The following is a 22,643-nucleotide window of genomic DNA, read 5'->3' as shown; positions in this document are numbered from 1 at the left end:
TAGACCTTATTCTTACCTCTACTGCCTTTTAATTAAAAAAAAAATTGGTCTCTAAAACCTTCTCACATATTTTGCCCAAAACTCTTCTTTCACCTTTAACTCCTCTCATCCTTCTAACTTCAATTTACACATCACTTCTGGTGGGAAGTTTCCTCTAATCTCTCCAAAATATGACACCAGAGCCAAGTTAAGACATTTTAGATGTCTCAAGAGCTAAAAGTGGTACGTTTCTCACCATACTACTAAGTTATTCACAATCAACCTAATCAAATTCCTGTAACAAAGTCTAAAATTAAGTTTCTAATATATAGTGACTACAGTAATTTGATGATTTTTATATTTTGAAGTATTAGGTATCAGGTTCCTTTCATAAAATCAAGTTTCTTTTTTTTTTTTTTTGGTTGGTTAGTAGCAGTACATGCCATTATGTTTTTAACCAATTACAGAGCTAATTAAACATTGTTTTTATTTTTCTGTAAAGTGTCTATTTCACTAGACCTTAAATAATTTTATGGTAGGAGGCTTGCATGGATATTGATAAATATTTGTTAAATGAAAGAAATCAATATTAATGTAGTTTTCTCATGGTATGCAATTACTTAGGCAAAGGACCTGCCTTCTCTAAGTTTGTTCTTGGAGTTGAGAATTTCTGAACTGAAAGGAAATAAATGTTAGGTCCTTCTTGTGTTTCAGTCACTCTATAACAGTATAGGTCTTTGTATAAGGTAATCATGAATATAAAAACTATGTCTAAGCTGGTGTAGTGATACATGACTATAATACTAGCTACTCAGGAATCTGAGGAAGGAGGGTGCATTACAAATTTGAGGTCAGCCTGGGCAATTTAGCAATATTCTCTCTCAGAGAAACAAAGTAGTCCTCATCCCTCAAAATAAAATATAAATAAGGCTGAGCCAGACTAAGTGGCTCATGCCTGTAATACCAGTGGCTGGGAAGGCTGAGGCAGGGGGATCTCAAGGTCAAAGCCAGCCATAGCAACTTAGCAAGGCTCTAAGCAAGTTAGCGAGACCCTGTCTCTAAATAAAATAATTCTAAAAAGGGCTGGGGATGTGGCTTAATGGTTAAGTGCCCCTGGGTTCAATCCTGGTACCAAAAAATAAAATAAGTAAGGCTAAGGATGTAGCTCATTGGTAATTGCACCACTGTAATCAATCCCCAGTTCTGCAAAAAGGAAAAAAAAAATATTGTGTCTAAGAGAACAACTATTTGTATAATATTTCACAATTTACAAAGCATTTCTAAATACAACATCTCATTTGATACTTATAATAAACTTGGGGGGCTGGGGATGTGGCTCAAGCGGTAGCGCGCTCGCCTGTCATGCGTGCGGCCCGGGTTCGATCCTCAGCACCACATACAAACAAAGATGTTGTGTCCACCGAGAATTAAAAAAATAAAAAAAAATTTAAAAAAAAAAAAAAAAAAAAAAAAAAATAAACTTGGGAAGTAGATATTTTCATCTCAGTTTTACATAATGGCAACAGACACCGACAGATTAAGTGATTTGCCCAGTTATGAGAATTCAAACCTAGTGCTTCTGACTCTAATTGACCTCTTCATATGGAAACCTGTGATCAATTTACTTATAGATATAGGAAGTTCTGGCATTAAAACTTCCTAACCTGATGCTTATTAATGATGATCAAAGTAAAAAAAAAATACTACAATTAGAATATATCTTCAGACCACTTGGTAAAACAATGGTTTTTCTATTTCAAAAAGAAATCAAAAGCTAGAAATTAAGTTTAAGATTTTTCTCCATCTTATATGTCTCCCAGAACCTTTGTAAACCTGATAATTTCCAAATTTTATGCTCAATTTTGTTGCTTTTTTATTTTTAATGTCAGTTATGGTCTAGGTTTTCATAATGAGATATAAAATTTTAAAGTATTAAATGCGAGCTTCAGAAAGCCTGAAAATCCATCTTATTTTTAATTTATTGATAATTAAATCAACAAATATTCTATTAATCATTTGCTATAACAATTTTGTATTACATTTACAAATTTTGCTTCAGAAATTTTCTATAATTTGGATACAAGGACTGAGTCATTTTTAATATAATAATAATATTTGCTTTACCTAGCCAATTGTAAATGAACTATACCCAAAGCCATTTTGTAATGAGGATTATCTTATGTAGCATATAGAATGAAAGAAAATCAGATATAAATTTTTGAAGAAAACCTTATTGGCAGAAATCTCCCTAATTCTTCTTTATTCCTCTTAAATCATATAACAACCAGAGGAATTGATATCAATGGTGCATTTGATCATAACACTTCTGCCTACATCTCTTCTGAAATCCCCACTCCATGTACAACATAAATAAATTCTTTAAGAATGGTTGAGTGCCAGCCTACCTTATTAATCTCCTATTTCAGTTTTTCTTACTTCACATTTTGAATTTAAAAGAACCAACTATGTCTAATTCCCTGCATACATCTGGTTCTCACTCCTATGCCTTTCTAACCATGTTGCTCCTTATCCCTTGAGTGTGCGTTACCCTATGCCTGGATAATCCCTGTTTATTCTTCCAGACTCTAATTATGCTTTCACTTTCACCTAAATGCCTTTCTCACTTCCTCAGACTGCTTATGTTGGTGGTCTTCTTTGCTTCCTTAGCATCTGCCTGCTTCTCTCTTTGTAGATATCAATTTACATTTTACAGCCTTTTTGAGATGATTGACAAAATTATATATATTTAAGGTGTATGTATGATATTTTGATATATGTGTACATTGTGAAATTATTACCACAAACAAGCTAATTAACATGTCTATTACCACATAGTTACAAATGTGGGGTGGGTGATCTACCCTTTCAGTAAATTTTATGTATGCAGTACATTATTGTTGACTATGGTCACTATGCTGTGCATTAGGTCTCCAGAGTTGTTCATCTGGTGACTGAAATTTTGAACCTTTTGATTAGTATCATTCTCCCACCCCCTTTCCTGATAACCATCATTCTATTCTTTGTTACTATGACTTAAACTTTGTTTATTAGATTCCATATTGAGAATCATGAAGTATTTGTCTTTTTATGTTTGGCTTATTTCACTTGGCATAACATACTTCAGGTTCATCCATGTTGTCTCAAATGGCAAGATTTCCTTCTTTTTTAAGGCTGAATAATGTTTGCACACACATGTGCACTTGTGTATATATTACATTTTTTAAACATTTACCAATGTGAGACACGTAGGTTTTTTTCTTGTATCTTAGATATTGTGTATCTTGGTTGCAATGAATATGACAGTACAGAAATCTCTTTGAAATAGTGATTTTATTTATTTATTTTGTTGGATATATACACAGAAGTGAGATTGCTGGATCATATGGTAGTTCTGTTTTTAACTATTTGAGCATCCTTGCTGCATTTTTCATATTGACTATACAAATTTACATTACTACCAACAATACCAACTTACATCCCCACCAATGCTTATTATCTTTTGATTTTTTGATAATTGTCATCCTCACAGTTATGAGATGATATCTCATTTTGGTTTTGATTTGCATTTCCTTGATTGTGAGTGATTTTGAGCATCTTTTCATATACGTGTTGGCCATTTGTATATCTTCTTTGGCAAAATATCTGTTCAGGTCCTTTGCCCATTTTAAAATTAGGTTTATTTATTTTTTGCTATTGAGTTGTAAGTTCTTTTAAGATTTTGTATATTCCTTATTGGATATATGGTTTGCAAATATTATCATCTATTCCATTCTTTTGTTTTGTTGATTCTTTTGCTGTGCCAAAACTTTTTAGGTTGATATAGTCTCATTTGTTTATTTTTGCTTTTGTTGCCTGTGGCTACCAGTTTATATTGCATGCACAGTCGTGTGGGGTTTTTTCCTGCCGTAATTTGAGCCATTTGTTACTTTTTCCCTTTAGAATATTATTTCATTGTTTTTTCACCCTCATATATTTTAGATTGTATGTGCATATTTTTCTCTAGACTACTAAGTAAAATAATACATGACTTGACATAATGCTATGGTAAGAAGTCAATGATCAAGAAATGTTGTGCCAAGTATAGGTCACATCACTACTGTGTTGTTAGGTAATTGACATTGATGTTATGTTTGCTAAATATCCTTCCTTAATGCATCATGATATTGATTAATGTGTTATCACCATTTAAGCATATGGTCCATTTAATATCCATAAATGTGTATAGAATACATCATTGTAGATAGTAGGTGGAAAATGACTACAGTTGTGGGTGTAAATACAACTCAAGAATAGAATTATGGAGTCAGGGCCTTTTGTTGAAAGGGATCTTAGAGATCATCTAATTTCATACTCCTACATCCAGTCAACAGCTAACATTTGCCTTTTTTGTGTGTTTTATAGAACATTACCATATAACTTAATGTTTGTAGGTAGGTAAACACAGTTGTTATGCTCATGGCAACTCTGTGAAGTGGGTATAGGCATGGTTATTACTATTTTTCTCTACTAATCATACTTGTCTAAGAGAACGATAATTCATTGGGTCTCCCATATAATGCAGACTATGATTAACCATGTTAGAACCTGAGATATTAATGTTAATAGAAAAAAGCAATTCAGTAATAAACTGTATTTACCTTAGAAACAAGTTGTTTACTTCTTTGACAATCTGATACTAACTTCCATTAGAGTAAGGACTTTTGTGTTAGTCACATTTTTATTGCAGGGACTAACTCTCTGAAAAAGAACTTAAAGTAGGAAAGATTTATTTTGGCTCATGGTTTCAAAGATTTCCATCCATGATGAGCTGGCTCCATTGCTTTGGACTGAGGCTAGGCAAAATATTATGGTGGAAGAGAGCTATTTACCTCATGGCAACTGGAAAGCAAAGAAAGGGTCCAGGGAAAAGATGTATTCTCCCAGGGCTTGGTCCCAGTGACTACTCCCTCCAACTAGACCCTGCTACCTAGAGTATTCAACACCTCCCATAATGCTACCAAATAATCCATTGAAGGCAATGGATTAATTCATTGACCAGGTTAGAGCCCTCATGATCCAGTCACTTCCAGGAATTGGGACCAAACCTTTAACATATGAGATTTGGGGGGTCATTATAGATCCAATACATAACAAATGCTTTGGGGTGTGGTGGAATGAACAGGGGAAGTATTAAAAGACAACAGTCAGAGATGGGGCTGTGGCTCAGCAGTAAAGCACTTGCCTAGCATGTGCGAGGCCCCAGGTTCGATCCTCAGCACCACATAAAAATAATTAAATAAAGGTATTGTGTCCAATTGCAAATAAAAATAAATATTTAAAAAAGACAACAGTCATAGTCACAGTTTTATTGCTAAGTGTCTGTGCCTACTCAAGAAAATCATTTACCTTCTCTATCTCTCTTTATCTGTAAAGCAGGAGGATAGCTGACCATTAAGATCGTGCCCACCTATATTCTCCTTCCAACCTATTTTTTTGTTCTTTCTTTATAATTCATAACCCTGTTTAGTCTAATAAAGATCTTAGATAATTCTTGCAAAAGTTTGTCATTTTAAAAATTTCAACAAATAGCATCCCTTTTTTTCTCTCAAAACAATAATGATAGAAACATGAACACATTTTTGGTCATTGAGTTGCTCAAATAACGAAGAAGGTGCGAAGAAAGTATTTGTAGGGAAATAATACATCTGCCTTATTTTCCAAGGACATTTAGAGATGAAATTGGAGCCAAACTATGGCATTTAGGTACCACTTTCAAGAATGCCAGAGCCTGCCTATTCACCATGAACACCTTCCTTTACAATCAGGACAGTCACCTATCAGTTTTTGATGAATCTAAATTTAATCTGGACTTTCATCTTCCATAAATTTCAAGTCTTTTGTCCCTGGCACATACTTTCTCTATGTTCACAAATCTGTGTGATGAATACTTTGATCTCCTTTTCAAAGCTTTTTTTCCATATATTATCCTACAGAGAGAATTGGTTTCATTGTACTGCTCTGCTAGTACAGATGTCATAAGATGGGAATCTGCCTTTTGCTGAAAGAATAATAAGGGAAGCATTTGATTCATATCTGGAAATTAAGTCCTTTCATGTATTTTTGCTAGATATTGTCTTATTTGTTTGGAATTTTTGTTAAATGGCTTCATGTTTTGTAACTTTTGAACAGACTACAGTATATTTCTTTAGACCTGTGATATTAATACAGTAACATCTAGCTGCATATAGCTATTAAAATGTAAATTTAAATTAAGTGAAATTATACATTCTGTTCCTATTTTGCAGTAGCCACATTTCAAGTGCTTAGTGGCCACTTTATCTAATGGCTGTTGAATTGGACAGCATGGATATAAAACATTTGTTGTCCCAGAACATTTTATAAGAGAGTGTTATTTTGGGCCATTGCTGTATGTATGTATGAAAGTATCTTGATGAAGTAATTTTGTCATCTATCAGTACTCAGCTTGAGATGTTGTAAGGCAGAAAACTGTAAAAGTAATCAGACTGAGAATAAGTGGAAAATGTGTTATAGCTCATTACTAAAAATGGAATATACTCCTTCACGTGTGCAAAAGTTGTTAGAAACTTTTTAAATGTAAAAGCACTTACAAAATGGACCAAAACTAGTGGGGAAAATAGAGTTTTTCCTTTCTTTTTACAAAATAAATTTTGCTTTTGCTCCTCTCCAAGTAATTAACTGCAGTCCTTACTACATCATAGTCTCTCTTTCCTCTGAGGAATAAGTAGCTCATATAAATCTTTTCTTGGCAGTCTTTACCTTTCTTAATTTTCTAACGAGATCTGTGCATTCTTTCCCCTAGTTGATGAATTTGCAACTTTATTATACTGTTTTTAGATGCAATGTAGTTATATTCCATTTTATTCTTTAAATAAAAATCTAAAAAAGCATGGCAATACGTTTAGTTTTATTGGTTACTTTTAGTTATACATAAAAGTAGAGTTCATTTATATATATTTATCCAAGCATGGAATATATCTTATTTTGATTAGGATCTCAGTCTTGTAGACATACACAATATTGAGATTCACTGTGGTGAGTTCATATAAGTACATAGGAAAGTTATATCAGATTCATTCCACTATCTTTCCTATTTCTAATCCCCTCCTTTCCCTTCATTCCCCTTGTTGTGGATTAGCTTCCACATATCACAGAGACCATTTGACTTTTGTTTTTTAGGGATTGGCTTATTTCACTTAACATTACCAATGAATGTCATAAAGTCATTCTCCTTTATGGTGGAGTAATATTTCATTACACACACACACACATACACACACACATACATACATACCACAGTTTCTTTATTCATTCATCTGTTGATGGGCATCTAGGTTGGTTCCATAGCTTAGCTATTGTGAATTATGTTGTTGTTTTTCCTTTTAATCACACTTCAGTCAGGATATTTTATGTGTGTGCTCAGAATCATGTTATATAAAGCATTGTTTTGACATTCTTTCAATTTATAATTTTTACATTAGCTGAGTTATTTAAATATGTTCATCTAGTTCTCATAAATTAGAATATGATGGTAAGTTCTACATTGCCTCTGTTTAGCTTCTTTTCTATTCCCTTTTTCCCTATCACTTTGACCCTGCTCCCCACGAAACTATTTTTATAGTACTTTTCTATCTCAAAACATTTCTTAGAAGAACATCTAAATTCCACATCTAAATTCCACTGCTTATCCTTTTCAACTAAAGTTTCATCTCTGTCATTATATTAGAACTGATATTCAAAGTTTCTGTTGGTCAATTTTCTCAGTCTCTCACTTAAAGTCAATACTGTTGATCCTTTCTCCCTTTCTAAAACTATCTTTTTTATTGATTTTTTAAAGAAATAAATGACAGCAGAATGCATTACAATTCTTATTGGAGATATATATACCACGATTTTTCATATCTCTGTGCATAAAGTATGTTGACACCCAATTCATGTCTTCATACATGTACTTTGGATGATGATGTCTATCACATTCCAACATCCTTGCTAATCCCCTGCCCCCCCTTCCCCTCCCACCCCTCTTCCCTATCTAGAATTCATCTAATCCTCCCATGCTTCTCCTCCCTACCCCACTATGAGTCAGCCTCCTTATATCAGAGAAAACATTTGGCATTTGTTTTTTGGGGATTGGCTAACTTCACTTAGCATTATCTTCTCTAACACCATCCTTTTACCTGCAAATGCCATGATTTTATTCTCTTTTATTGCTGAGTAAAATTCCATTGTGTATATATGCCACATTTTTTATCCATTCATTCACTGAAGGGCATCTAGTTTGGCTCTACAGTTTAGCTATTGTGAATTGTGCTGCTATAAACATTCCTCAGCACCACATAAAAAAATTAAATAAAAAGTTAAAGGTATTGACAACTACAACTAAAAAATAAGTATTTTAAAAAAAAGGTCTAGCTCTAAAACTATGTTATCTGTCTCTTTACTATCACTTTCTTCATTTAATCCTAGCCTTGTGACTAACTCTTCCTCTATCTGGCTCCTAAGTAAGTATCCTCTGAGATTCTATCCTTATCTGTATTCCTATCATACATATTCTGATTGATGACATTGATTTTGTTTTCTTATAGCTTGCATTATCACCTTAATGTAAATATCTCAAAGATCTGGCTTTTTTTTCAATTCTAATTCAATTTCCTTAGCTGCTTTCTAGACAGTTCTATATAGTATGTTTCATCTTTCAGCCACTCCTAATTTCACATGCCCAAAATATAATTATTTTAATCTCCCCAAATTATCTTCTCCATTTCTAATATACCATTCATTCATTTGCTCAAATTTAAAACCCCGAAGTTGTGTTTAACTTTCCTCATTGTCCTCTGTGTGAGATCAATCATCTAATTCTCTCATTTCTACTTGCATATCATCCACTTAACCTCATTCCCCCTCCATCATCATAACCTCAGTTTGAGCCCTGATTGCATATAACATTTTATTTTGAAAGTGCAGTCTAACTGATCTTCCTACTTCTAAGTTTGACCCTTCAAAATCTGTAACTTCTTCATCATCATTTTTGTAAAACATAAATTCAGTATTCAGACATCTCTATAAGTTCCCGTGTATGGGAGTAAAGTTCACACTCCTCTGAAGAAATGTTTTTTTTTTCTCTGAATCACCAATTTGCAGATTTGAAAGCCATTTGTAGCCAGCTAAAGTATCATCTCCCCTAGGTAGATATTCCAGGATTATCAAATCAGAATTTTCCTCCATTTTATGGGATCTTTTGTTAGCATTTATCTTGTCTACCTTGTAATATTTTTTTAATGTTTTCTTTCCCACTAAGCAATGCAATCATGATAGGCAAGGACCACAATTAAGATGCCACAAAACATTTTGATGAACTGAATTTTAATTTAAATGCATAAAGAAAGAAATGAAATAAAAAATAATATGACACTAACTCGTTGCTGGAATTAATCACTTAGGCATATAAAGACATTCCAATAGCTTAATAAGAGAATATGTTTAAATTATGTGGTATAAGCATACCATTATCAAAGGTTTCTAAGCAAAATGATATTTTTATTAATTGGAAAAGTATACTATTATATATACAGTGAGATAGATGAAAGTTTACAATATGTTTATTTATGAAGTTCTATGAAATACAATTTTATATAGCACTAGAGGCATAAACTATTTCCCTTCACTCTCTATGTATTTAATATTAATAACCTATATAATATTATTATGACTATAATAGACACAATGAAAAGTACAACTTATTCTGAGCATTATGACTCCAGGTGCTTAAAACTTGTTGACCAAGTATGGAATATCAATGGTAACATGCTGGAATAAAATTTGTTCTGTGTATTTTGCTCAGTTTCACAATTACAACATTTTTGCACAGAAAATATAACTGTTTATGATCTGCGTGGCTGTGTAGCTCATCTTTGGGAAGATGTTTCAATGCATATACTTTTCTAAAAAGAGAAGTGATCAAAATGAGATGTTCCTTGTTTTTATGAATATTTTCTCATTAGGAATTCACCCCTTTAAATGTGCATCATATAGTTTGTAGAAGCATTGTATGTAAAAGAATAAAGAAGAAACACATACATTTTTACACGTATTGTAAAAGACAGCTTGAGCTACTGAAGAGAAAAGACAGTTTGATCTACTGAAGGGAATATATGGTGCCAAAGTTCTAAATTCAATTTTTAAAATCTAAATTTAATCTTCATCTAAAGATAACTAGAATGTCAGAGATGTACATTCCCATAGCATGAATAGGTTTATGAAATATAGATTTCTCCATATGTAGTCTTATTTTCTTTTTAAAACCTGAAATACAAATTTTGGGAAAAGGTTTGGCCCTGAAATATTAATAAAACCCACAATTGTGAAGCAAATATTTTAAAATCACATTTTGATGGAAGTCAAATAACTTACTAATAAAATGAATACCCCAGAGTAAATACTGCTATTTAAATATTTAGCATGATAAAATGAATTACATAAAATTATTGCTTAACAAAGTAGGATGTAGTCATTTAGTTTCTCTTCACCCTAATATAAAGTAGCATGTTAATACGCATTGTCTATGTGGTTTTGTTTTTTTTATTTGATTTTCAATATGCTGTGTCCTCACCTTTACACCCTTGTGTAAGCCCCTGGCTTTCAATAAGGAAGAAGCAGATCTTGCTAAAAGAAGGTAAAGATTCAAATAAGTAGAAGCAGCTGTTCCAAAGTAGTAAGCTATTTTAAAGGTAAGTTTTCTGGGAGGAAAAATTCTATCAAAAAATTGTGGGAATGTGTCACTGAAACACACAGTTTTAAGGAAATGACAACTGTTTAGGTTGAGCCAGCAGATACTGTTTTTAAGTCAGTTTACTGATTTATAAATTCTGTATATTTGATAATTTTTGGTTTGAGTTGATGTTCCTCTATCATAAGGTAATCCTGTAAAATAGATCAAGTGTTTCTCAAAATACCAACTGTCATCAAAATCATCATGGAGGCTTCTATTCTAAATCTCCTGATTTTGTATTTCTGGGGGATGAAACCTGGGACACTGAATTTTAACCTATTCCCTAATAGATTTACAAATGTGGGGGGGGGACTAAATCTAAAAATTATTGCAATAACTTACTATGCTTAAATATAGGTACATGGCTTTTACAGCCATGCCTTTACCTACCTAAAAACCTACTGTTTCCAAGATCTAATTAAAAGCTGCCTATCCTGATTTTTTTAGAGAAAGAAGCTAAGTTAAGGGACTGTTCTTCCAGTCCCATAATTGTGCCTCTGTTGCACTTCTCCAAACTGTCTCATATGTGTTAGTGCAAATTTAAGCTTTAAAAACTTCTCAAACTTACAAAAATGTAAATGAAAATAGTTATTTTAATGTCTTTTAAAATCATAATTTTTTACATAACTTTTGAATTTTAATATTTGTATATGACAATTTTTTAGACTTTGATCTGAGAAAAACCTGGACACCTTAGTCACCTCATATATTTCCCTTATATTGATACATACAATGCACTTCATGTATTTCCCTTTGTTTTGTGGGGTTATGTCAAAATTGTCAAGTATGTACCAATATTTAAATTTTTAAATAATCTTAAATCCAGGATTACAAATATAATCCTTTCAGTCACCATGCCACAGCTGATGAAAGTTACAAAACTTAAAATTTGACTAGAGCAATGTATAGCACAACCCAGTGCTCATGTTGAATTTTAGTAAGAAATGGATCAATATTTTGTAAATAAAAATAATTGGCCTTTCACGTTGGTTTACATAATTTTGTGGCATTTATTCTTCTGAAGTTATCAAAACTTGAAACTGCATGAAAACCTCTTGAGTGCTACATGTTTTAACATTTTTTTGTGAAAGCCTTTCTCCCTTAATTTTACTATTTATTTATCTGTATATTTCTAGCAGAGTTGATTAATATTTCCTGAATTGCGAATTATATATCTATTATACATTCTTCAGTTAGTTTAATTTTTATTATCATTACGATAATACCACATATACTTTGGATATGTTAGTATGATAGTCATTTTTGCATCACTGTGAACAAAATACTTGACAAGAACAACTTAGAGGAGAAAACGTTTATTTTGAGCTCATAGTTTCAGAGGTTCAGTCCATGATTGGCCAGCTCAGTTGCTCTGGGTTCATGGTTCAGAACATCATGGCAAAAGGTTGTGGCAGAGAAAAGCTGATCTTGGCAACCAGGAAGCAGAGAGTGAGGGAGAGGTGCCAGGGACCAAGATATAATCCCCAAAAGCACAACCTCAGAAGTCTACTTCCCCCAGCCATGCCCCATCTGCCTATGGTGATCACCGTAGTACAGTAGTCCTTTCAAATTTGTATTCTACCAAATGCATTAGTCCACCAATTAGGTTACAGTTCTTGTAATCTAATTATTCCACTTTTGAACATTTTTTCATTGTTTCCTTAACTTTTGGGGGACACCTCATATTCAAACCATAACTTTCCACTCCATCCCCAAATAGTTCATGCCCATCTCCCAATGCAAAATGCATTTAATACATCTCCAAGAGTCCCCACAGTCTTAACAGTTTCAGCATTGCCCAGAAGTCAAAGTCCAAAGTCCCCTCTCTTATACTTAAGGTCAACTGTTGGCTATGAGCCTCTATGAAGATCAAAAGTGAATTATATACATCCAATATATAATGGCACAGAGTAAACATTTCCATTCCAAAGGGGAGAGATGGCACATAGAAAAAAGGAATGGGACCAAAGTAAGATTGAAACCCAGCTGGGCAAATAGTAAGTTCTATAACTTCATGTCCAGAATCCAGAGCATATATTGGTGAGACGTGAGCTCCAAAGGGCTTGGGCAGCCATGCCCCTATGGCCTTACTGGTTGCAGTGCTTATGGGCGCTCTCTCAGACTAGTTCTGTCTGAAACCAGCAGCTTTTTCCTCAGGTTTTCTATGTTACTGGTATCTCTTAATCCAGGAGTGGAGGTGGGAGTTGCCCCTGCAGCTTTGCCTTTCTTCACACAGCTTCACACATCACCCTCTCGATGACTGCCTACAGAAATTCTGACTTTGCTACACTTTGCCTGGCCTTCCAGGCCTTCTTTCAGCCTAACAGAAAGTTGCAGGATATGGGCAAAGTATAGACAGATTCTTTGCCAAGAAGTAAAATAAATGGCCTCTACTCCAGTTCCCAATAGAGTCCTCATTCCCTTTTGAAACCTCATAGGCACAGTATTTACTGTGTGCATTTCTATCAGCATTCTGGTCTTTTGAGCTCCCACCAGAATCACCTGTTAAGCTCTGCTTACAACATTCTAAGGATTCTATAGCCTATATCTCTGATCTTTCCAAATTCTTTGCACAAACTAGTTCTAAAGGCTTGAACCACATGGTCAGGTCAGTCACAACAGTGACTCCAATTCTAGGTTTGTATTTCTGTGTTAGTTTTTCATCACTGTGACTAAAATATCTGACAAAAAATACTTATAGGAGAAGAAGTTTGGGCTCACAGTTTCAGAGGTTTACTCTGTGACCAAGGTGAGGTAGAAAATCATGGCAGAAGGGTATGGTGGAGGAAAGCTGCTCAGTTCATAGCAACCAGGAATCAGAGGGAGGGAAGTGCTAGGGGGTCAAAATATTGTCCCCAAGGGCACATCTCAAGAGACCTATTTCCTCATCCATGCCCAATCTGCCTACAGTGACTACCCAATATATTAGTCCTTTCAAATTATTAATCCATCAAATGGATTAATTTACCATTTAGGTTACACCACTTATAATCTCATCATTTCACCTCTGAACATTGCTGCATTGACTCTTCTGCTTAGGAGGACATCTCTTATTTAAAACATAATAATTTGTGGATTTAAAATTTAATATTTATGCATAGGACTTTTTAATGTATTTAATATTTAGTAGTGTTTACTATGCTTCCATCACTGCATTTTTATCATTTTAGTTGCTCAGATTGTTCCATCTTTAACCCGTGGCAATCTCTTCATATCCACTCCTGAATCCTGTTGACACTACCCTAGCAGTCTTTAGTAGCTTACCTATATCTTGTATCACAATATGATCCAAGCACACCTTATAAATTTCCATCCCAGATCTCAAGTCAGCCATTTTCCAAAACTTAGGAAATGGTCTTCTTTTTTAAAATATTTTTTGTTGTAGATTAACACAATACTTTTATTTATTTTTATGTGGTGCTGAGGATAGAACCCAGTGCTTCACATGTGCTAGGCAAGCACTCTACCGCTGAGCTACAACCCATCCCAGGAAATGATATTTCAAGACTACAAACTGTGGAAGTTTATTATCACTCGATTGGTCATTGTTTCTCTGCGTTTTCAGTGGGCAGAGCTAAGAAATAAGTATATAGACGTACATACATAATACATCAAGAAATGCTAGGGTTTTCTTCAATCATACATATGTATCTGCTTTCCCTATGCTAAAAATAATTACCAATGACACCAGGAGTGATTAAATGGCAGTCACATAATTGTTCAATTGTTTCATCTTAGAAAGCACACACTACAGATTTAGCACAATAATAACACTACTACTAATAAGCAATACAATTACTGGAAACAATTTAAGATTCTTTAAAAATCCTTTTTATTATATCACAGTGGGGATGTATGAGTAAATTATTATATTTTAAAGAGACTTGAAATCGTTACTTTATATGTGATTATTATACTACTAGTAGTATATATGTTTATCATATTTACTTTTTTCCTTGAGGAAAAGAATCGCTTTGAAGTTGAACATTTAATTATATCCTGTGATTCTGGAAGGTAGGCATATGAAACTTGTATCCATTGTAGCTATGGCAAGCTGTAGAAGCAGCATGGGGAATCTGGGCAACTTCCCAGGTTTTCCCAACTTATCTCTTCCCATTGCAATTGTGTTTAAAATTGATTTCTATAAAATTGAACTCTCATAAATTCAGATGGAAGTACAAGTACATTTTCTAAATATAAATACTCTGTCTTTACCTTGGTTCCTGTGTTTATATAATTTAGAATTAATTAAGTACTGACTTTGTGTCAAAGTAAGCATATACATATATATGACTCTTTGTAGCAAATTTCTCCTTTTGCACATGAGGCCTATCAGAAAAGCAAGACTTAATCATAAATATTTCTGTTAGTTTATAGAATTAATCAGACCTAAATATTTTTTTTGAAAATTGGCCTGTGAAAAAAGGTTTTTGCCTGTGATATGAATGCATACTTGAAAAGTTATTATAGGGAAATAACATTGAAAAAACTGTCAAACAAAATTCCTTTTTAAAAAAAATTAAATTCAGGGAAAAAATGAAATGGATTATCATTCTTTAAACTATGCAGTACTGTGAAATATGGGTATTTTTTCAAAATGTGCAAAATAATAGTTAATTTTATATTTTGAAGTAAATATAGTTTTTAAAAATTAATGATACAGAACAATTTTACATGCTAAAACATTTATCACTTCCTATATATCAGTTTCTGTGCTGTTCAATTTATCTCATTTTCTCATTTTTACAATACTGTTATTGAGCTACTACTAGTACATATCATGCCCGTTTTATAAACTTCTTTAGGAAACTGAGCCATAGAGACATTAAGTGTCTAAGCAAAGATCAACTTATTATTATCACTTCTTATTGCATTTCAATCAGTTGCAGGTTAAAAAATGCAATTATGGAATTTTTGTTTGCATTCATATTTTATGTTGTTCTTTTTAGATATGCATGACAGTAGAATTTATTTTGGCATATTATACCTACATGGAATAAAACTATCTAATTAGGATCCTATTCTTGTGGTTGTACATAATGCAGAGTTACCCTGGTCATATATTCAAATATGAGGCTAGGAAAGTTATGTCTGATTAATTCTACTGTCCTTCTTATCCCCCTCCCCTTCCATTCCATTCATTCCCCTTTGTCTAATCCAGTGGACATCTATTCTTCCCCTCTCCAGTCTCCCTTGTTATAGGTTAGATCCACAATAAGAGAGAACATTTGGCCTTTAGTTTTCTGGGACTGGCTTATTTTACTTAGCATGATGTATTCCAGTTCCACCCATTTATTAGCAAATGCCATAATTTCATTCTTTGTTGTTGCTAAATAATATTCCATTGTGTATATATACCACATTTTCCTTATCCATTCTTCTGTTGAAGGACAGCTAGGTTGGTTCTATAGCTTGGCTATTGTGAACTGAGCTGCTATAAACATAGATGTGGTTGCATCAATGTAGTATGCCAATTTTAAGTCCTTTGGGTATACACTGAGGAGCGGTATAACTGGTCAAATGGTGTTCCATTAATGGTGGAATTTTTGAAGAAGATTCTGTAATTTCAGGGAATCAAATTTAGGTGAGAACTATAAACTTGGTATTAATGTGTAGTGATTTTACATAGATAATATAATATAGTTTACAGTAGTTGAAAATATAAAAGTATAAAATTTTGATGTGACTATTCAAATAAATATTAATGTTTTCTTAATGTTCTAATATATAATAAATTGGTGTTTAAAGTCTTAAGAGATTTTTTCAACAAATATATTTATCACAGTTAAAAGTTTAGATGAAAAATAGTTATAATAATTTTTTCAATTTTCTTTTAAAAGTGTACTTAATATGTGTTATCCTTTATTATATATGTTTAAAATTTGTGATTTAGAAACTATGCTTAGACAAAAATAAAAATATCTTTTAGTTGATCATCCAAGCTAACAACTACTAATATTTTGGGAAATAGCAGTCTAGTTTTTTTTTTCTATTCATATTTCTTTTTTATATGAAATTTCAAGATTTTTCAAATTATAGTGCAATTTCTCACAAAATATTTTTAAAAGAATGCTTGATTTTTTGAAACTAATGTACATGTTTCTTTTTTAGGATTGTACTGTATATGAAACAGAGAATAAAATTCTTCATGTGGTAAGTATATTTGAATTTTCATCTCATTAGAGAATATTTCTAAATAGAAATATTCTTACAAATAAATGTGAGCAATAAATTTAAAAATCTACTGACCACATCAGTTAAGTGTATATCTTTAAGGAAATTTATAGATATATCAAAATATTGATTATAACTGTTCTATGGTGTATAGTAGAGAAATATAATATTTGAAGATTGTAGTATTTAGCAAGTTTAGAGTACAATAAAATAGACAGCCTAGAGAAAAGGTAATTTAAAATAAGAATTTTTCACTGTGACAAAAAGAGATTGGAAAATGTATTCTGTTCTACATTAGGGATAATTCAACTCTGTCATCATTTGGATGAACTACTTTATAACATAATCAAACATCCTTTACTCTGATTTTATTTTCACCAAACAACCTTCCAAATGGTAAATTATCAATATTTGTTGAATGAATTAGTGGCTTTGCTGATATTTTATTACTAGAAATGAGTTATGAGTACATTATACTTTGTGGAACGGCATCTCCTTTCTTGTTATTGAACAACTGACCAATTTGGTATGTAAATTTATTTCTTGATTGATGCTGGTCTGTCCTAACAGCTTCTTCACCTCTAATGTGAGATCGTGGCATTTCTGCCCCTACAGTGCTTCTTTTATTTCTACTTTGTTTATAAGTTAATATTTCTGAAATATTTTAATATTTATAAAACAATATTATTTTGTATTTAGAAAAGCAAATGTTTAAGACATATCTTACTCAAATCTGTAAGGGGAAAATATTCTATTCAGAATATCAGCACTACAGCATTACTATTCCATTGTGTTATCTACTACATAAATAATACTGAGTAATCCTTTTCCTTTCATTATACAGTAGTGATGGCCTTTCTGACATATTAAGATGGTGTCAAGAGTGGACAGTTAATGTACTCTTCTCTTTATTAGTCCAGAAAGGAAAATAATTTCACCAAACTCCTTTGGATTCACTTACAGGCTCTACAGAATAGAAAGAATATTTTTTAGGATTTATATGTTCCAAGTATTAGTTTAGGTTCTGTAAACATATTACAGATTGAGCATCCCTAATCTGAAAATCCAGGATTCAAAACACTCCAAAATCTGAATCCTTTTTGAGCACTGACATGATATCATAAGTGGAGAATGCCATACCTAACCTCATATAATGGATCACAGTCAAAAACCATGCCAACAACAGGTTTTTCCAATAACACCAAGGGGAAAAAATCGCCCTCCTCTTCATCTGTGATATTTCTTTCCCATGCATGTCTGGATTTCCCCACAGAAGCATACCCAAAAGAAGAAATAAAATGGAATGTGTGCAAGCCAAATGCACCAACTGTAGTTTCATCATGATGCCCTGCATGCGGCCAAGATCTACACACATTGTTCACAGTGACTGGTGCTGTGGTGGCAGCAGCTGTGGCCGCCGCCACTGCCGCCGCCTCCTCCTCCTCCTCCTCCTCCTCCTCCTCCTCCTCCTCCTCCTCCTCCTCCTCTTCCTTGGTGCTTATTCTCTGTTCTGTGGGGTAAAGTTATTTTTGAAAATTTCAACAAGGTCTACAAATACTCCTGTGGGTAACAGTTAAAGAAAAAAGAAGTGTATATATTAATTTATAGCACAGAAATTTGAACTGTTGAAGAAATTGGACAGTGGTGTGTCAACCCTCTTACAGAAGAGTGTGGTGTTGGAATGAACACCTCTATAATATGAAGAAATAGAAAGATAAAATGCTGAAGTTCTATGCTGAATGTGGGCAAAGGGAAGTTAATGAAAAATAGAAAAACATTCCATAAATCAAAAATTGAACATCTAGATTATGTATTGGAAGAGTGGACCCATCAGTTTTACAGGAAACTCATTCCACTTAATGTTGTGCTGATCATTAAACCAGCAAAGATCTATCAAGTTGAACTGAAAATTGAAGGGAACTGTGACTGTTCAACAAGCTGGTTGTAGAAATTTAATGAAAGACACAACATTAAATTTTTAAACATTTTTTGTTATAAAGCATCTGCTAATACGAAGCAGTAAATAAATCCATTGAAGTGAATATCAAAGGGGGTCTTAACATCAATAGTGAAGCTCCAGTTGTTCTCTCGCTGACCTTTGGTAAAATAGCCAAATTGTTTCAGAATCAAGGTGATCATGATAATAGTGTCATTGAACATGATGTTGTTAACACTAGAGAAAAAAAAATTGTCCATAGGTATCATGGTGAAAATGTATAGTGGGATTATTGAAAAAGTAAAGTCAGTCTGCATTTATAACAGAACAAGAGATCATGACAGTTTATAAAATCAAAGAAAGACTTTTAAGAGAAAAAACATGTTCTTAATGAAGCAGATGACTCTGAAGGAAACATTTTAAAAAGCTATCCAGGACAATGCCTCCACATTTCTCCTTCTCCTTCAATGGCTAGTGATTTTTTTCTCACCTGAAATAATAAAATACAGTGTACAGTAACCTTTTTATCAAAACATATCATTATAGGTAGAGATTGAAGTCTATCATTTTTTATTATTGTTGGTTAACAGCTAATACGGGTATTTTAGATATGTTAACTGTCCTGCTTAGTTACTCTGAACACATTCTTTTTTCACTGTATCAGTTGTGTCATCTTTTTAATGTTATATACTTATATGTGAATAAGTATAAGAAAACAGTTGCTTATTGGTAGCATATAAATTTAGTGTCAGGGATGATGGTGAGGTCACACAACTACAGATTGTCCACATGAGTGGCTGAGATAGTGACACTTTTCCTTTCTGATGGTTCAGTGAATGTAAACTATTTCATAAAGAAAATTATTTAAATATTGTATAAATTACCTTCAGGCTATGTATATAAGAGGCATATGAAATGAATGAATTTCATGTATAGACTTGGGTCTTGTCACCAAGATATCTCATTATGTATATACAAATATTCCAATATCTGAAAAAAATCCAGGGGCTGGGGTTGTGGCTCAGTGATAGAGCACTCACCTGTCATGAGTGAGGCACTGGGTTCGATCCTCAGCACCACATAAATGTAAAATGAAGATATTGTGTCCACCTAAAACTAAAAAAGATAAATATTTTAAAAAATGAAAAAAGTCCAACATCCAAAACACTTCTGCACACTCATCCTGTGTCTCGCTTAATCCTGTTTTTACAGATGGTGAACCTGTAGATTGCAAATATCAAGCTTCAGTGTTCAGTTTGAAAACAGATCTAATACCAATGTCTGTGCCCATTCCAGATCTGGTATTTGCTAACAATTCCAGTTCTCTGAGACTTTATGAATTATACTATCTTGTGTCCCCTGGAACTCAGGGCTACTGTCTAGCTATACCAGTTAGCTATAAAGAATATAGAATATAAAGAACTTGAACAGATCCTTATTCCTACATTTTATTTCCTTTGTGTGACTTTTGTGGGCATGGAGTTCTGTGATGACTGTTACTTCTGGGGTACTAAATTTATTCAGTTAGACTTTGGCTTGCTGTTGTGGGTTCTTCATTGTGTTTAATTTAAGGCACTTATTGAGGTCAATGTGTATTGCCATTTTCTCTTTATAAATTTTATCAGGTATAATCTCTTCTGTTTTGACATCAAAAACAGCTGTTACAAACTAAATATTGAAATAGTTGGCAAATACATCTCATGGTATTTATTTTATTTATTAGCTTCATTCTAAGTTCTAATTTATATCCATGATTTCTCTTTGCCTTCATTTTCTCACTTAATGTATGTTTGGTATATGTTTTTGCATTTATTGACATAATTTTTTATATGGAGGAATAGTTCAGTAGGTAACATATGTGCATTCATAATCAATATCCAATTGTTAACCAAGGAATTGAAAGTGGTTCATAGAAAAATAATCTGTAGAGGACTGCAAAGAAAGGTGAGATTCTATTTCTGAAGAAGAGGCCACCATGTGAAAGAATAATAGAAACAAATTTAAATGTGGAAAGGAATAATATGGAATTGCTCTTGTAAAAAGTACCCTAAATATAATTTTTAATATTTATGATAAGGAAATGACCTCTTTAATATTATAAAATGATGTTTTAAAATTTATTAAAAACCAAAATGAACAACAGTCAGGCTTTAAATTGACTTTTAAATCATTTAAAATATTTTTTTCATTTTTAACAATGTTTTTAATATTTTAAATGATTTTTAATTTCTTACCTAAATTCCTAATATTTGACTCATATCATTAGTGTATGGTCATTTTACTTCTATTTCTTATGTGCCAGATTCTGAGCTATTTGCCATTACAAATGAGTGACAGCATAACTAATACTGAAGAAGTTTAAAAACGAATGCCACCATGGACAATTTTGCATTCCAGCTAGTGAGAATTTTAAAATCTATTATGATGGAGACAGTGGATGGCATTAATCAGCCAATTCAGCTCAGAACATGCTTGTATTTTCATGTTAGCATTGTTTCCCATTCTGGTTTATGTAAGGATGGCCCAGCCTCCACTAGAAGACTGTATAAATACTGTGTGTCCATTTGCTCAATAAGAATTAGTTTTTTTAAAATAATAAAATAGTGTTCCAAACTACTTGGTATATAATGTTAGAATACTTTCTTTACAAATACTTTTTTTTTCAGAGCTATAATATTTCCAGGTTTCTTACAGTGTAGAAGAAATCGTTTTGATTCTAAAAAACAGTATATGAATCTAAGTTGTATTCTACCTCAGGGATCTTTCAAGTGATCTGTTTATTAGAGACTTTTCAAAATATTTTTTTTTAGTTGTAGATGGACACAATACCTTTATTTAATTTATTTATTTGTATGTGATGCTGAGGATCAAACCAAGTGTCTTACACATGTGAGGCAAATGTTCTGCCATTGAGCCACAATCCCAGCCCCATAGAGACTTTGTTTTTAATATGTTAAATGGGACCCGTAGTACACTTTACATATAATAGTTCCTAGGAGAAAATAATAGGTTTTTTAGGTAGAACTTTATAATTTATGATTCTCTTTCCAGCATTTATTTATTTAGATTTGTATTATTCACATTTTAAAAAATTTCTTCTTTTTTGTTTATGCGCACCAGAAAATAAAAAGACTGAGTTTTGGTATAGTCTATGTAGAATTGTTGGTTAATTTGAATGTTTTCCTTATTTCTATGATACTTGAATATGCTAAGTAAAATATTAATGATAATAACTCTTCTTCAAAGATGAGTTAATATGTACTTGGTATGATCATTTGGCCTAAGTTCTTTCTGGAAAACATAGCCTACTGTAGATAGTTTATGTACTTTAGTGACACCAGTGAATGTAAATAACATTGGAAAAAAGAATCAATATGGATTCTGGAGTTGTTCATTGCTGTAAGCAACTAGAGGTATACCCTATGGGGCCTTCTGAGGAGCCCTACAGAATGTTCCTCAAAATTGTCCAACCCATCTACCAAAGATTGAAGAGGGAACATTTATCCACTGGTTCTAATTCAGTTCTCCCATTGGTCAAAGGCGGTTCTTTGAGGTGTTAATTCTTTCATACTACTAGATTTCTGGAGGCATCAGAGAGCTCCAGGGTAGAAAGCAAAGGTAGATTTCCACAGTGGTAGCTGGAGAAACAGTGGATTGAGAGGATGTGAAGTTGGGCTCAAGAGATATATAATTCAATGAAACACACCATCATATGTCTCATTGCCTGTTTTTAATGTCAAAATCAAAATAATGCCTGCTTATTGGTTA

At 32.8% G+C, this 22,643-nt stretch overlaps 1 protein-coding gene across 5 annotated transcripts in view; it reads left to right on the top strand.

The window, feature by feature from the left end:
- Cnksr2 (connector enhancer of kinase suppressor of Ras 2) overlaps nt 1-22,643 on the top strand; it is a 278,373-nt gene that overhangs the window by 84,417 nt on the left and 171,313 nt on the right. For all 5 annotated transcript variants that reach the window (XM_046425867.2, XM_046425865.2, XM_046425864.2 and 2 more), the window contains exon 5: nt 16,877-16,918. In XM_046425867.2, the coding sequence (XP_046281823.1) occupies nt 16,877-16,918 (42 nt within the window). The remainder of the gene's footprint in view (nt 1-16,876; nt 16,919-22,643) is intronic.

Source organism: Marmota monax, unplaced genomic scaffold, assembly GCF_021218885.2.
Source record: "Marmota monax isolate L192 unplaced genomic scaffold, Marmota_monax_Labrador192_F-V1.1 WCK01_AAM20220418_F8-fsc00203, whole genome shotgun sequence".
NCBI lineage: Eukaryota > Metazoa > Chordata > Mammalia > Rodentia > Sciuridae > Marmota > Marmota monax.
The sequence above is the reverse complement of the archived record's forward strand: the minus strand, read 5'-3'. Positions and strand labels throughout refer to the sequence as shown.